The sequence below is a fragment of the Pseudophryne corroboree genome, chromosome 7 (genome assembly GCF_028390025.1).
Source record: "Pseudophryne corroboree isolate aPseCor3 chromosome 7, aPseCor3.hap2, whole genome shotgun sequence".
In the NCBI taxonomy this organism is placed as follows: Eukaryota; Metazoa; Chordata; class Amphibia; order Anura; family Myobatrachidae; genus Pseudophryne; species Pseudophryne corroboree.
In genome coordinates, this window is record NC_086450.1 from 503,458,841 (window position 1) to 503,476,152 (window position 17,312).

General features: G+C 48.9%; 1 protein-coding gene across 1 annotated transcript in view; it reads left to right on the top strand.

The window, feature by feature from the left end:
* LOC134945814 (phosphatidylinositol transfer protein beta isoform-like) overlaps positions 1-17,312 on the top strand; it is a 41,837-nt gene that overhangs the window by 15,980 nt on the left and 8,545 nt on the right. Inside the window, exons 9-10 of the mRNA XM_063935326.1 lie at positions 5,102-5,212; positions 11,171-11,293. Of these exons, the coding sequence (XP_063791396.1) occupies positions 5,102-5,212; positions 11,171-11,293 (234 nt within the window). The remainder of the gene's footprint in view (positions 1-5,101; positions 5,213-11,170; positions 11,294-17,312) is intronic.

Genomic DNA, 17,312 nt, shown 5'->3' on the forward strand with positions numbered 1-17,312 from the left:
ATTTCTGATAGTACCCCAGGTACCACAAAAAAGGGTATTATGTTTGGTGAGAAAAAACTACCAGTAGTTTTTCTTGCATCTGAGGAATTAAATGAGGTGTGTGAGGAAGCGTGGACTTCCCCCGATAAGAAATTGATCATTTCTAAACGGTTATTGGCAGCGTACCCTTTCCCGCCAGAGGATAGGTCACGTTGGGAAACACCCCCTAGGGTAGATAAAGCGCTTACACGTTTATCAAAAAAAGGTGGCACTACCGTTTCCGGATATGGCCGCCTTAAAGGAACCTGCTGAGAGAAAGCAGGAGGCTACCCTAAAAGCTATATATACACACACGGGCATTATATTGCGACCAGCGATTGCATCGGCATGGATGTGCAGTGCTGCTGCTGCGTGGTCAGATTCCCTGTCGGATAATATTGATACTCTGGATAGGGACAATATTTTGCTGACAATAGAGCATATAAAAGACGCTGTCTTATACATGCGTGATGCACAGAGGGATATTTGCCGGCTGGCATCAAAAATAAGCGTAATGTCCATTGCCGCCAGAAGGGGGTTATGGACTCGGCAGTGGTCAGGTGATGCCGATTCAAAAAGGCACATGGAAGTTTTGCCTTATAAGGGGGTGGAACTGTTTGGGGATGGTCTTTCAGATCTCGTTTCCACAGCTACGGCTGGGAAATCAACATTTTTGCCACAGGCTACCTCACAGCAAAAGAAAGCACCGTATTATCAAGTACAGTCCTTTCGGCCCCATAAAAACAAGAGGGCTAGAGGCGCATCCTTTCTGCCGAGAGGCAAAGGTAGAGGGAAAAAACTGCAGCATACAGCCAGTTCCCAAGAGCAGAAGTCCTCCCCCGCGTCCGGTAAGTTCACAGCATGACGCTGGGGCTTCACAGGCGGACCCGGGTACGGTGGGGGCCCGTCTCAGAAATTTCAGCGCACAGTGGGCTCTCTCACAGGTGGATCCCTGGATCCTTCAAGTAGTATCTCAGGGGTACAGGCTGGAATTCGAGGCGTCTCTCCCCCCCCCCCCCCCCCCCCCCCCCGCCGTTTCCTAAAATCTGCCTTACCAGCAACTCCCTCTGCCAGGGAGGCAGTGTTGGTGGCTATCCAAAAACTGTATTCACAGCAACTGATTGTCCAGGTACCCCTCCTTCAACGAGGAAAGGGTTCGGTGAGACCCATCTTAAATTTAAAATCCTTGAACACATATATCAAAAGATTCAAGTTCAAGATGGAATCGCTCAGGGCGGTTATTGCGAGCCTGGACGAGGGGGATTACATGGTCTCCCTGGACATCAAGGATGCCTACCTGCATGTCCCCATTTACCCTCCTCACCAGGAGTACCTCAGATTTGTGGTACAGGACTGTCACTATCAGTTCCAGACGCTGCCGTTTGGGTTATCCACGGCACCGAGGGTCTTTACCAAGGTAATGGCCGAAATGATGATACTCCTTCGGAAGAAGGGGTTTTTAATTATCCCGTACTTGGACGATCTCCTGATAAAGGCGAGGTCCAAGGAACAGTTGTTAGTGGGGGGGGTAGCACTTTCTCGGGAAGTGCTGCAGCAGAACAGCTGGATTCTCAATATCCCAAAGTCACAGCTGGTGCCGACGACACTTCTTCTGTTCCTGGGAATGATTCTGGACACAGACCAGAAAAAAGTGTTTCTTCCAGTGGAAAAAGCCGAGGAGTTGTCATCTCTAGTCAGAAACCTCCTAAAACCAGGACAGGTGTCGGTACATCAATGCACGCGAGTCCTGGGAAAAATGGTAGCTTCGTACGAAGCAATTCCATTCGGAAGGTTCCACGCAAGGATTTTCCAGTGGGACCTGTTGGACCAATGGTCCGGGTCGCATCTCCAGATGCAGCAGCGGATAACCCTGTCGGCAAGGACCAGGGTGTCACTACTGTGGTGGCTGCAGAGGGCTCATCTACTAGAGGGCCGCAGATTCGGAATACAGGACTGGGTCCTGGTGACCACGGATGCCAGTCTTCGGGGCTGGGGAGCAGTCACACAGGGAAGAAATTTCCAAGGGCTACACATAAATATCCTGGAGCTAAGAGCCATTTACAATGCCCTATGCCAAGCAAGTCCCCTGCTTCAAAACAAACCGGTTCTGATCCAATCAGACAACATCACGGCGGTCGCCCATGTAAACAGACAGGGCGGCACAAGAAGCAGGAGGGCAATGGCAGAAGCCACAAGGATTCTCCGATGGGCGGAAAATCACGTGCTAGCACTGTCAGCAGTGTTCATTCCGGGTGTGGACAACTGGGAAGCAGACTTCCTCAGCAGACACGACCTTCACCCGGGAGAGTGGGGGCTTCATCCAGAAGTCTTCCGATTGATTGTAAACCGTTGGGAAAGACCACAGGTGGATATGATGGCGTCCCGCCTCGACAAAAAGCTAAAAAGATATTGCGCCAGGTCAAGGGACCCTCAGGCGATAGCTGTGGACGCTCTAGTGACACCGTGGGTGTACCAGTCGGTTTACGTGTTTCCCCCTCTGCCTCTTATTCCCAAGGTGCTGAGAATAATACGAAGGGGAAGAGTGAGAACTATACTCGTGGTTCCGGATTGGCCAAGAAGAACTTGGTACCCGGAACTTCAAGAGATGCTCTCAGAGGACCCATGGCCTCTACCGCTAAGGCGGGACCTGCTGCAGCAGGGGCCCTGCCTGTTCCAAGACTTAACGCGGCTGCGTTTGACGGCATGGCGGTTGAACGCCGGATCCTGAAGGAAAAAGGTATTCCGGAGGAAGTCATTCCTACCCTGATCAAGGCCAGGAAGGATGTGACTGCAACCCACTATCACCGCATTTGGCGGAAATATGTGGCTTGGTGTGAGGCCAGGAAGGCCCCAACGGAGGAATTTTAACTGGGTCATTTCCTGCAAGCAGGGGTGACGATGGGCCTCAAATTGGGGTCCATTAAGGTCCAGATTTCGGCTCTGTCGATTTTCTTTCAAAAGGAACTGGCTTCGTTGCCTGAAGTTCAGACTTTTGTCAAGAGAGTTCTGCATATTCAGCCTCCTTACGTGCCTCCTGTGGCACCTTGGGATCTCAATGTGGTTTTGGGATTCCTGAGGTCACATTGGTTCGAGCCACTTAAAACCGTGGATTTGAAATATCTCACGTGGAAAGTGGTCATGTTGTTGGCCCTGGCTTCGGCCAGGCGTGTATCAGAATTGGCGGCTTTGTCGTGTAAAAGCCCTTATCTGATTTTCCATATGGATAGGGCAGAGTTGAGGACTCGTCCTCAGTTTCTCCCGAAGGTGGTATCAGCGTTTCACTTGAACCAACCTATTGTGGTGCCTGCGGCTACTAGGGATTTGGAGGATTCCAAGTTGCTGGACGTAGTCAGGGCCCTGAAAATTTATGTTTCCAGGACGGCTGGAGTCAGGAAAACTGATTCGCTGTTTATCCTGTATGCACCCAATAAGCTGGGTGCTCCTGCTTCTAAGCAGACCATTGCTCGCTGGATTTGTAACACGATTCAGCTTGCGCATTCTGCGGTAGGACTACCGCAGCCAAAATCAGTAAAAGCCCACTCCACAAGGAAGGTGGGCTCATCTTGGGCGGCTGCCCGAGGGGTCTCGGCACTGCAACTTTGCCGAGCGGCTACTTGGTCAGGGTCAAACACTTTTGCTAAATTTTACAAATTTGATACCCTGGCTGAGGAGGACCTTGAGTTTGCTCATTCGGTGCTGCAGAGTCATCCGCACTCTCCCGCCCGTTTGGGAGCTTTGGTATAATCCCCATGGTCCTTACGGAGTCCTCAGCTTCCACTAGGACGTCAGAGAAAATAAGAATTTACTCACCGGTAATTCTATTTCTCGTAGTCCGTAGTGGATGCTGGGCGCCCATCCCAAGTGCGGATTGTCTGCAATACTTGTAAATAGTTATTGTTCCACAAATCGGGTTGTTATTGCAAGCCATCTGTTCAGAGGCTCCGTTGTTATCATACTGTTAACCGGGGTTCCTATCACGAGTTATACGGTGTGATTGGTGTGGCTGGTATGAGTCTTACCCGGGATTCAAAATACTTCCTTATTGTGTCAGCTCTTCCGGGCACAGTGTCCTAACTGAGGCTTGGAGGAGGGTCATAGGGGGAGGAGCCAGTGCACACCAGATAGACCTAAATCTTTCTTTAGATGTGCCCAGTCTCCTGCGGAGCCGTCTATTCCCCATGGTCCTTACGGAGTCCCCAGCATCCACTACGGACTACGAGAAATAGAATTACCGGTGAGTAAATTCTTATTTTTTTTTTTTAGCATTTATAAATGAAGGCATACACATTACATTTGCTTCCCACACAAAAAATCTAGTGGAATTGGGGATGCCCTGGCTGTGCACTGGGAAACGTAGGGCAGATTTAAGATTGTCGACTATAATCACACATCTACAAAGCACACTGATTACATTTTTACATTAAAAATCCATTTTTAACAGATTTGGCCATCTACATTTTATTGTGGTAAATACTGTAGGTTGTCGTCATCGCGTGTCAATACTTTAACAATCAACACATTTTTTGTTGGTGTGTAATGTGTAGCCAGCTTTATACATAACCAGCTCTGTCTGTAAATGAACACTGGTGGATTTGACAGCATTCTCATATCTCCTCATTGGCTGTGAGCTCTCATTCTCATTGGCCACTGGAGGTTCCTAATATCTCCTCATGGACAGAGAGCTCGCATTCTCATTGGCCTCTGGAGGTTCCTAATATCTCCTCATTAACAGCAAGCTCACTTTCTCATTGGCCACTGGCGGTTCCTAATATCTCCTCATGGACAGCGAGCTCGCATTCTCATTGGCCTCTGGAGGTTCCTAATATCTCCTCATTGACAGCAAGCTCACTTTCTCATTGGCCACTGGAGGTTCCTAATATCTCCTCATTTGACAGCAAGCTAGCATTCTCATTGGCCACTGGAGGTTCCTAATATCTACTCATTTGACAGCAAGCTCACTTTCTCATTGGCCACTGGTGGTTCCTAATATCTCCTCATGGACAGCGAGCTCGCATTCTCATTGGCCACTGGCGGTTCCTTCATATCTTCTTATGGGTAACCGTCTCCCTGTCTTTGGTTGCAGAAAGAGGTGATGAATAACTCTTCGTGCCCTCACATGTGTGCCTACAAGCTGGTGACCGTCAAATTCCGATGGTGGGGCCTCCAAGGTCGAATGGAGAAATTTATTCACAAAGTAAGTCCTTCTGTGTTCCTGATGAAGCTCGTCTTCCATATCTCCATATCACAAACTCTGGCATGTAGCATTCATCCTCCAAGTGAGCTTCATGGAAACAGCCTTACAGGCACATAGTAGAAGAATTTTTTTGTACCTTAAGCTTCTCCTTTCCAGTTGGTTATGTAGTAATAATAATCATTTTATTTATGTAGCGCTCTTTCTTCAGTCCGACTCAAGGCGCTTAACTTTCCACCACTCTCTTCTGTTTCTGTTTTTACGTTGGCTGGCTCGTTTCCCATAATTCTTTGTTTCTCTGACGTCCTAAGTGGATGCTGGGACTCCGTAAGGACCATGGGGAATAGCGGCTCCGCAGGAGACTGGGCACAACTAAAAGAAAGCTTTTGGTCTAACTGGTGTGCACTGGCTCCTCCCTCTATGACCCTCCTCCAGACTTCAGTTAGAATCTTGTGCCCGGCTGAGCTGGATGCACACTAGGGGCTCTCCTGAGCTCCTAGAAGAGAAAGTATATTTTAGGTTTTTTATTTTCAGTGAGATCTGGCAACAGACTCACTGCTACGAGGGACTAAGGGGAGAAGAAGCGAACCTAACTGACTGGAGATAGTTTGGGCTTCTTAGGCTACTGGACACCATTAGCTCCAGAGGGATCGAACACAGGATCCGACCTCGATCGTTCGGTCCCGGAGCCGCGCCGCCGTCCCCCTTACAGAGCCAGAAGCAAGAAGTGGTCCGGAAAATCGGCGGCAGAAGACCTCGGACTTCAACAAGGTAGCGCACAGCACTGCAGCTGTGCGCCATTGCTCCTCATGCACACCTCACACTCCGGTCACTGATGGGTGCAGGGCGCTGGGGGGGGGGGCGCCCTGAGCAGCAATATAAACACCTTGGCTGGCAAATCATCACAATATATAGTCCCAGAGGCTATATATGTGATAAATTACCCCTGCCAGAATTCCTGAAAAAAGCGGGAGAAGTCCGCCGAAAAATGGGCAGGGCTAACTCCCTCAGCACACTGGCGCCATTTCTCCTTCACAGCTCCGCTGGAAGGATTGCTCCCAGGCTCTCCCCTGCAGTATCAAGCTACAAAGGGTAAAAAAGAGAGGGGGGGCACTAAATTTAGGCGCAGTATAACTTATATAGCAGCTATAAGGGGAAATAATTCAGTTAATCCCTGTATTATTATAGCGCTCTGGTGTGTGCTGGCATACTCTCTCTCTGTCTCCCCAAAGGGCTTTGTGTGGGTCCTGTCCTCTGTCTGAGCATTCCTGTGTGTGTCGGTACGGCTGTGTCGACATGTTTGATGAGGAGGCTTATGTGGAGGCGGAGCAGATGCCTATAAATGTGATGTCACACCCTGCGGGGCCGACACCTGAGTGGATGGTTATGTGGAAGGAATTACGTGACAGTGTCGACTCCTTACATAAAAGGTTTGACGACATACCAAATATGGGACAGCCGGCTTCTCAGCCTGTGCCTGCCCAGGCGTCTCAAAAGCCATCAGGGGCTCTAAAACGCCCGCTACCTCAGATGGCAGACACAGATGTCGACACGGATACTGACTCCAGTGTCGACGACGATGAGACTAATGTAACTTCCAATAGGGCCACACGTTACATGATTGAGGCTATGAAAAATGTGTTGCACATTTCTGATGTTACCCCAGGTACCACAAAAAAGGGTATTATGTTTGGAGAGAAAAAACTACCAGTAGTTTTTCCTCCATCTGAGCAGTTAAATGAAGTGTGTGAAGAAGCGTGGGCTTCCCCCGATAAGAAACTAGTAATTTCTAAAAGGTTACTAATGACTTACCCTTTCCCGCAGGAGGATAGGTCACGTTGGGAAACATCCCCTAGGGTGGATAAAGCGCTCACACGCTTGTCAAAGAAGGTGGCACTACCGTCTCCGGATACGGCCGCCCTAAAGGAACCTGCTGATAGAAAGCAGGAGGCTATCCTGAAGTCTGTATATACACACACAGGTATTATACTGAGACCAGCTATTGCTTCAGCATGGATGTGCAGTGCTGCAGCTGCGTGGTCAGATTCCCTGTCGGAAAATATTGATACCCTAGACAGGGACACTATATTGCTAACCGTAGAGCATATTAAAGACGCAGTCTTATACATGAGAGATGCACAGAGGGATATTTGCCGGCTGGCATCTAAAATAAGTGCAATGTCCATTTCTGCCAGGAGAGGGTTATGGACTCGGCAGTGGACAGGTGATGCAGACTCTAAAAGGCACATGGAAGTTTTGCCTTATAAAGGTGAGGAGTTGTTCGGGGATGGTCTCTCGGACCTAGTTTCCACAGCAACGGCTGGGAAGTCTGCATTTTTACCCCATGTTCCCTCACAGCCAAAGAAAGCACCGTATTATCAGGTACAGTCCTTTCGGCCCCATAAGGGCAAGCGGGTTAAAGGGGCGTCCTTTCTGCCAGAGGTAGAGGGGAAAAGCTGCAGCATACAGCCAGTTCCCAGGAGCAAAAGTCCTCCCCCGCTTCCTCTAAGTCCACCGCATGACGCTGGGGCTCCACAGGCGGAGCCAGGTACGGTGGGGGCCCGTCTCAAAAATTTCAGCAATCAGTGGGCTCGCTCACTGGTGGATCCCTGGATCTTTCAAGTAGTATCTCAGGGGTACAAGCTGGAATTCGAGACGTCTCCCCCCCGCCGTTTCTTCAAATCTGCCTTGCCAACAACTCCCTCAGGCAGGGAGGCAGTGCTAGAGGCAATTCACAAGCTGTATTCCCAGCAGGTGATAGTCAAGGTGCCCCTACTTCAACAAGGACGGGGTTACTATTCCACAATGTTTGTGGTACCGAAACCGGACGGTTCGGTGAGACCCATTTTATATTTAAAATCCTTGAACACATACATAAAAAATTCAAGTTCAAGATGGAATCGCTTAGGGCGGTTATTGCAAGCCTGGACGAGGGGGATTACATGGTATCACTGGACATCAAGGATGCTTACCTGCATGTCCCCATTTACCATCCTCACCAGGAGTACCTCAGATTTGTGGTACAGGACTGTCATTACCAATTCCAGACGTTGCCGTTTGGTCTATCCACGGCTCCGAGGGTCTTTACCAAGGTAATGGCCGAAATGATGATACTCCTTCGAAAGAAGGGAGTTTTAATTATCCCGTACTTGGACGATCTCCTGATAAAGGCGAGGTCCAGGGAGCAGTTGTTAGTCGGGGTAGCACTATCTCGGGAGGTGCTACAACAGCACGGCTGGATTCTAAATATTCCAAAGTCACAGCTGGTCCCTACGACACGTCTACTGTTCCTGGGAATGGTTCTGGACACAGAACAGAAAAAAGTGTTTCTCCCGGAGGAGAAGGCCAAGGAGCTGTCATCTCTAGTCAGAGGCCTCCTAAAACCAAAACAGGTGTCGGTGCATCACTGCACGCGGATCCTGGGAAAGATGGTAGCTTCCTACAAAGCAATTCCATTCGGCAGGTTCCATGCAAGAACCTTTCAGTGGGACCTGTTGGACAAGTGGTCCGGATCGCATCTTCAGATGCATCGGCTGATAACCCTGTCTCCAAGGACCAGGGTGTCTCTGCTGTGGTGGCTGCAGAGTGCTCATCTTCAAGAGGGCCGCAGTTTCGGCATACAGGACTGGGTCCTGGTGACCACGGATGCCAGTCTTCGAGGCTGGGGGGCAGTCGCACACGGAAGAAACTTCCAAGGACTATGGTCAAGTCAGGAGACTTCCCTACACATAAATATTCTGGAACTGAGGGCCATTTTCAATGCCCTAAGTCAGGCAAAACCCCTGCTTCAAAACCAGCCGGTACTGATCCAGTCAGACAACATCACGGCAGTCGCCCATGTAAACCGACAGGGCGGCACGAGAAGCAGAACGGCAATGGCAGAAGCCACAAGGATTCTCCGATGGGCGGAAAATCATGTATTAGCACTGTCAGCAGTGTTCATTCCGGGAGTGGACAACTGGGAAGCAGACTTCCTCAGCAGGCACGACCTCCCATCCAGAAGTCTTCCAACTGATTGTAAACCGTTGGGAAAGGCCACAGGTGGACATGATGGCGTCCCACCTAAACAAAAAGCTAGAAAGATATTGCGCCAGGTCAAGAGACCCGCAGGCAATTGCTGTGGACGCTCTAGTGACACCGTGGGTGTACCGGTCGGTTTATGTGTTCCCTCCTCTTCCTCTCATACCAAAGGTACTGAGGATAATAAGGAGAAGAGGAGTAAGAACTATACTCATTGTTCCGGATTGGCCAAGAAGAGCTTGGTACCCGGAACTTCAAGAAATGATCTCAGAGGACCCATGGCCTCTGCCGCTCAGACAGGACCTGCTGCAGCAGGGGCCCTGTCTGTTCCAAGACTTACCGCGGCTGCGTTTGACGGCATGGCGGTTGAACACTGGATCCTGAAGGAAAAGGGCATTCCGGAGGAAGTCATTCCTACGCTGATTAAAGCTAGGAAAGAAGTAACCGCAAACCATTATCACCGCGTATGGCGAAAATATGTTGCGTGGTGTGAGGCCAGGAAGGCCCCAACGGAGGAATTTCAGCTGGGCCGTTTTCTGCACTTCCTACAGTCAGGGGTGACTATGGGCCTAAAATTGGGTTCCATTAAGGTCCAGATTTCGGCTCTATCGATTTTCTTCCAGAGAGAACTGGCTTCACTACCTGAAGTTCAGACGTTTGTTAAGGGAGTGCTGCATATTCAGCCCCCTTTTGTGCCTCCAGTGGCACCTTGGGATCTCAACGTGGTGTTGGATTTCCTAAAGTCACATTGGTTTGAGCCACTTAAAACCGTGGAATTGAAGTATCTCACGTGGAAAGTGGTCATGTTGTTGGCCTTGGCTTCGGCCAGGCGTGTATCAGAATTGGCGGCTTTGTCATGTAAAAGCCCTTATCTGATTTTCCATATGGATAGGGCAGAATTGAGGACTCGTCCCCAATTTCTCCCTAAGGTGGTATCAGCCTTTCATCTGAACCAACCTATCGTGGTGCGTGCGGCTACTAAAGACTTGGAGGCTTCCAAGTTGTTGGACGTAGTCAGGGCCCTGAAAATTTATGTTTCCAGGACAGCTGGAGTCAGAAAGACTGACTCGCTATTTATCCTGTATGCGCCCCACAAGTTGGGTGCACCTGCTTCAAAGCAGACTATTGCTCGCTGGATCTGTAGTACGATTCAGCTTGCACATTCTGCGGCTGGACTGCCGCATCCTAAATCGGTAAAAGCCCATTCCACGAGGAAGGTGGGCTCTTCTTGGGCGGCTGCCCGAGGGGTCTCTGCTCTTCAACTTTGCCGAGCAGCTACTTGGTCGGGGTCGAACACGTTTGCTAAATTCTACAAGTTTGACACCCTGGCTGAGGAGGACCTAGAGTTTGCCCATTCGGTGCTGCAGAGGCATCCGCACTCTCCCGCCCGTTTGGGAGCTTTGGTATAATCCCCATGGTCCTTACGGAGTCCCAGCATCCACTTAGGACGTCAGAGAAAATAAGAATTTACTCACCGGTAATTCTATTTCTCGTAGTCCGTAGTGGATGCTGGGCGCCCATCCCAAGTGCGGATTGTCTGCAATACTTGTATATAGTTATTGATTAACTAAAGGGTTATTGTTGAGCCATCTGTTGAGAGGCTCAGTTGTTGTCATACTGTTAACTGGGTATAGTATCACGAGTTATACGGTGTGATTGGTGTGGCTGGTACGAGTCTTACCTGGGATTCAAAATCCTTCCTTATTGTGTCAGCTCTTCCGGGCACAGTATCCTAACTGAAGTCTGGAGGAGGGTCATAGAGGGAGGAGCCAGTGCACACCAGTTAGACCAAAAGCTTTCTTTTAGTTGTGCCCAGTCTCCTGCGGAGCCGCTATTCCCCATGGTCCTTTACGGAGTCCCAGCATCCACTACGGACTACGAGAAATAGAATTACCGGTGAGTAAATTCTTATTTTTTCTATTGCTTCCGTTCCATATATAGCAAGAGAAACGCCTCTTCACCAACTTTCACCGTCAGCTTTTCTGCTCGTTGGACCGATGGGTGCACCTGAACATGGACGACATCCGTCGGATGGAAGATGAGACACAGAGGGAGCTGGATGAGGTGAGGGGGGGGCCCTAAGTGGATATAGGTTCTATGCCTTCCCTTTGGCATGGTTCACGTTGTACTTTCCTATTGTGACGTGATCGTAATGGATTTATTTGGAATTTTTTGCCACTGGTTAACACAAAGTAGTCTTGTCGCATTACAAACACCATCTCCTGAAGCTTTCTTCGTTACAAATCAAATAGGATAATTATTATATTTATCTCACCATTATCTCTTCCTGCTTGCTCGTTGCCATAGGCCACCTGAGGTGCCTTTTTAATCTCCCAATTTTTTTTTGAGGGGCGTCTGTCCTACTACTGTTCCTTTTTTTTTTTTTTTTTTTTGTGGTAATGTCATTTAGTTTCTTATTTAAGTCTTTTTTTTTTTTCCTTTCATTTATTTGTTCTCTTTGCTCTGGTAATAAGTTTTTACAGTCTTATGTCTCCTAGTTGGTATTTCTCTTTCATCCACTAGGGGACACTGGAGTCCTATACAGTAGGGGTGTGAAGTTTGCAACCGGAGGTGTGGCACAATCTAAAATTAGCACTGTCTGCACAGCCAGCTCCTCCCCCCTTCACATCCCTCCTCCCTCAGTTTTGAAAATTGTGCCTAGGAGGTACAAGCACAGAAGGGAGCTCCTGCTCCATGAAGATTTATTTATTTTTTATTTTAATTATTTTTTTTTTCTTCTTCTTTTATACTGGCCCAATCCCTCCTAACTAAAGGGAGGGTGCCGGTTATAAAAGAAAATATGGTAAATGCCCGATCCCACCTAAATGAAAGGGGGTGCAGGCTTTACCAGATGAAAAGGCTGCGTCCCCCTAATAAAAGGGAGACAAAGTTCAGGAGTGGAGACAATGATTCCGACTAAAGGGGTCTGCATCTCCTTACAGGCGCCAACTGTGAGTACAGTAGCTGATTGTTTTTAACATGGCCCCACAGGAGGTTAGTGTAGCATATTTATTTATTTATTTTCTCACGGGCCGGGACGGCACAAGTCTTCAGGCATCCCCCGCTACCCGTCTCCCTCACGGCACTGTAACAAGTGTCCCCCGCTGTGCTCCCTCCACCGCTGCTGCCCCCGACTCACTGACTCTTGTGGCGGGCAGTCTGGCAGCGCAGCATTCCCCTCCCTCTCCCGGCTCAGTGTCAGCCGCAGCCTCGCGTGGCGTCCCCCGCTCCCCCTCCCTCCTCCGGCTCCGTGTTACTCCGCGGCTGACGGCTGCAGCCTTGCGCTCAATCTCCCTCCCCTTTCCGCCGCCGGCAGAGGCGAGGGGAGAGGACGGGTGAGACGCACGGCAGGGGACCCGGCGCGCTAGTGGAGCTCCGGTAGCCCAATGGTTAGGACTCCCGCTCAGCATCCCAGCACCACTAGTTCTAATCCCTCAACCTCCAGGTGATTAATTTTACAAACAGGTTAGGAGGGAGCCAAAGCGCGGACACGAGGGGGGAAAGGTGTGCACGGCAGGGGCCCAGCAGCGCGCACAGAATACGTTACAGGGCATTTCCAAGAGTTTGGAAATTTAATGATGTGCACACACAATTTTAGTGGTGGACATCTTTTTAGGATAAGTGGCGCCAAGTAGCTGACTAGGGGAAGCTATACGTCCCCATTAGTGGAGCTATGTCCCTGACCAATCAGAACAGAGGGAGGGGTTTTTACAATAAAGTATAATCCCTCTGCTGGTGGCTTCTGATAGGACTCTGTTGCAGAGGATTTTCAATATGTTTTTAAACAGATCCTGTGAAATAATGGAACCTACCGGATATCAACCCTAACCTCGTCACCGAATCACAGTGGGCGTGCAAGGGTTGCAACAAGGCTATTGTTTGAATCCAGTGTACATCCCGTCATAAAGTTACGGTATTCCATTGCCTATTATAAAGATGAAATGCAACTGACATGTATTTTCTGGGGGTGCAAATTTAACATAAAATGCACAAACCAAGAACAGTCCATCTAATTATATCATTAAAAGATCATATAATGCCCCCAACGGACACTGATGACAGGTCCGGCGGAGAAGGGAGCATCGGATAGTGTCACCCAGTTCAACTCTTTCTGTACCAACAAGGTCGGTCTTGTGGGTGATAGTTGAATGAGTATTTATATTAATTAATTAATTAATTATTTTTTGCTAGAAAGAAGATTTCCAGCTGGTTGAAAATACTCTTCAAAGCTCCCAATATGTCTACAGCCTTTCTCCTCCTATTCTAATAGGTGAAAGTCCGGCTAGGTTGGTATGTATATGGTTATCTAAGGTAAATGGGACCGCAAGGATTACTTTGGTTGCTCCAATAAATGGGCACTAAGGTTAACAACCCTGGGGTGCGCGACAGTTGAGAATGGGCACACACCAGGGAACAGTAAGCCGTCAAGGTTCGGAAAACATAACCTGACGGATATTTTGAGGTTGCGTATGGGCTGCGAGCCCATCCGTAACTGGGAGGAATTCATGGTTAAAATACTCCATCTGCATGGGTATAACAGGATGGCCGAACACGGTAAAGAGACTCCTTTCCTACCCGTTGTTGGAGTGGGGAAAGGAGTGCGGGCTCGCATAACAGAGAGAAGACTGTTAGGTGTAAATAACTAAGGTGGCCGGTAAAGGTTTCCTAATTCCCGAATAATAATTTTTGCCTTGCGGAGCATATCCTAGAGTTTAATACCACATATACTTATCAGGCTGCTAGGGAGGTCACCACCCCGATCTTCGGTATGTCTCTCGATGGTTTCTGTGACTAACAGAATTTCGTATTCCACAGAAGAGCACGAATCCCGTAACGATAATGGGCTCACCCCTGCCTAGTCTGTTAACGGGACATTTTTAATATTGCAGTCCCACTGAAAAAGAGGTTCGTCTATAGGTAGGAATTGACAGGGAACTCCACCTTCTGGTTGCAGGCCCTTCTCACATGAAACCTAGGAGTTACGTGTTTCGGTAAAGCGAATGTAGTTACCGGATTGGAGGGCGATTCCCCTGGGAGGGGAAGCGTTCCTTGAGCCAAAGCACCTCAGACATGTGGAGGAGAATCAGTTCTCCTGCCTACCAGAGAACTATACGAATAAGCGGTAGCAGTTATTCTGGTTCATTATATTCGTGCTGGGGGAGTCTCGAATAAGGGAGACTATTCCCAATAGCCGATAGTAGGTTTTTACACGAACTCACCTTGGACCTCCTTTGGGGGGTAAGGGCTGGAAAGGTCTAGGGAGACCGGACCCGAGACTTGAGTACAGCTTTTTGTATCAACAGGGTTGCTCTCCATATATTCAAGATAGATATTGACAATGACTAGGCTGTCTTTCCGTTCAAAGGCGAAGGCAGTACCGACAACATTCGAAAATTGCTATGCAACGGTTGGCTGTGGCCTACCGAATACAGTGTCCACCGGCGAGGAGTGCACTTATTTTGAACATCCCTACTCTCACGGGGAAAAGGGAGTCTCTTCGAATCTTGTTTGTCGCGCCCACAGACGGTCACACTGATGCTCAATTTTAAAGTTTTTTGGGCCAGTTTTCTACCGGACTGCAGACTCAAAATGGAATCAATCCAATCGGTCATGCAGGCCCAGGCCCTGGGGGAGTCATAGTGTCTTTGGACATGGAGGATACTTTCCTTCATATTCCGAATTGGACTATTCAAAGAATAATAAGGGCCGCAAGTTTGAGCCTGGTAGGAGTCACGATCATACCTTATCTAGAGGATCTGCTGATACAATCCATCTTCCAGGGAACGCTGATCAATGAGGACGACTAATCATTTTTTTCACTCAACATGGCTGGATTGTGATTTTCTGGAATTCAACCTAATGCCAATTACGAGGTTTCAATTTCCAGGTCTCTTCTGGGACAAGGGGAAAAAAAATAAAATTGAGATTAGTCCCTACTAGACAGCAAGATCCATACAGAGGCTGGTAACTCAGGTGCTACGGGCACAGACTTTTCTCTACACCTGGGGTACAACTTCTCAGGAAGTGGGTGCCGTCTTTGGGGGCTCTGCAGTGCAGCAAAAATTCACTCCCAGCCATTCCAGTTGAACATCATTGCCAAGGGATTTGCACTGATTTTGAATTTTACTCAAGACCGAGCTAATATTGGTGGTTGTTACGCACGAATCTCGCGGCAGGTAAGAGGTTCGGCATTTAGACTCGGGTGCTCCTCACAACGGATGCCAGTTTCAGAGGTTAGGGGTGCAGTCCTAGAGTGACGTCAGTTTCAGAGCAGATGGACGTTACAGGAGAGCAGGCTGCCCAAAAAAATAAAAAAAACATTCTCGAGCTGAGAGCGGTTTACAATGCGTTTCTCTTGCGGAAGACCTAGTCATGGGTCAACACTTAAAGATACAGTCGGAAAATGTCACAACGACGGCTTACATAAGCCGTCAAGGAGGAACAAAAAGAAGGATGGCGTTGCAGGAAGCCACAAGGATTTTGTTGGGGGCAGAAACGTGTAACATCATCCTCTCGGCAGTGTTCATTCCAGGTGTGGAGAACTGGGAAGCAGATTATCTCAGTCGCCAGGACATGCACCCGGGAGAATGGGGCCTAAATCCACAGATTTTAAACATCGTGGTGAGGAGATGGGGTACACCTCAAGTCTACCTCATGGCGTTTCAACAAAACCATCAGCTGCCCAGATATGTGTCCAGGACAAGAGATCTAGCAGCAGAAGGAGTGGTCGCATTAACACTTCCTTGGTGTTACAGGAGGGTTTACATTTTTCCACCTTCCCCCTCATACCCAGGGTTCGGAAAGGGTTGAAACGAGAGCGAGTGTGGGCGATTCTAGTCGCACCAGATTGGCCCCGCCGGAGTTTGTACTCAGACCTGCGAGGGTTACTAGCGGAAGATCCTTGGCGGTTACCTCAGAGAGAGGACCTGCTATCTCAGGGACCGTTCCATCACCCAGTCCTGAACGGGCTGCGTTTGACGGCGTGGCTATCGAAACCCGGATCTTAAGGAATAGAGGGATACCAAGAGGCCCATTCCTACGATGATTGCCGTTAGGAAGCTGGTCAAAGCCATGCACTACTACAGGTTTTGAAAGAGGTACATGGACTGGTGTCAATAACGTGGGTGGAATTCGACGAACTTCCACTTATATAGGCTTCTGCTCTTCCTTCAGGCAGGTCTAGATGTAGGCCTGAGGCTGGGCTCTATGAAAGTTCAAATTTCAGCTCTTTCCATTCTATTTCAACAGAAGAGATTCAATTCTTCTGGGGATACAATCCCTTTCTCGTCCTCCTGCTGCATCAGGGGACTTAAATTTGGTGTTGAACTATTTGAGATCACCAACTTTTGAGCCGTTAGCAAGAACAGACTTGAACTATCTCTCTTGGAAGGTCACATTATTGCTTGCCTTGGTTTCGGACAGGCGGTTTTCTGAGTTGGGAGTAGGGCGTAACTCCGTACAAGAGCAGATTTCCTTCCTAAGGTTGTTTCGGGGTTTCATGTAAACCAGCCAATTAGGGTCCCATCTTTCCAGGGTCTCGCAGATGGGGACGTGGCCTTGGATGTTGTCCGAGCTTTACGGGCATACGTGCAAGTTACGTCGTCCTTCAGACAGTCGGACCATTTGTTTGTTCTATGTCATGGGCCTAAGAAGGGTTGGCCAACATCTAAGCAGTCTTTGTCTCGATAAATTAGACTTGCCATTTGGTTAGCTTATATTTCCTGTGGCAAACAGGTTCCAGTTCAGATGGGTCTTCATACCACCCGTTCAGTGGGGGCCTCACAAGTTTGATACCTTTGCGTCCGAAGATTCTAAGTTCGGACGTTTCGTGTTGCAGGTCACCGACAGCACTCCCTCCCTGGGGGATAACTTTGGGACGTCCCCTACTGTATAGGACTCCAGTGTCTCCTAGTGGATGAAAGAGAAAGGAGGATTTTGGTACTTACCGATAAATCCATTTCTCTGAATCCTCTAGGGGACACTGGACGCCCGCCTCGGTGCGGTCGGCCTGCTGTGTCATAGTTCTTGTTCAAACAGTTCGTATAAATAGTGTTAGTTTTTCGGTTAAAGAAGGGGGAGGAGC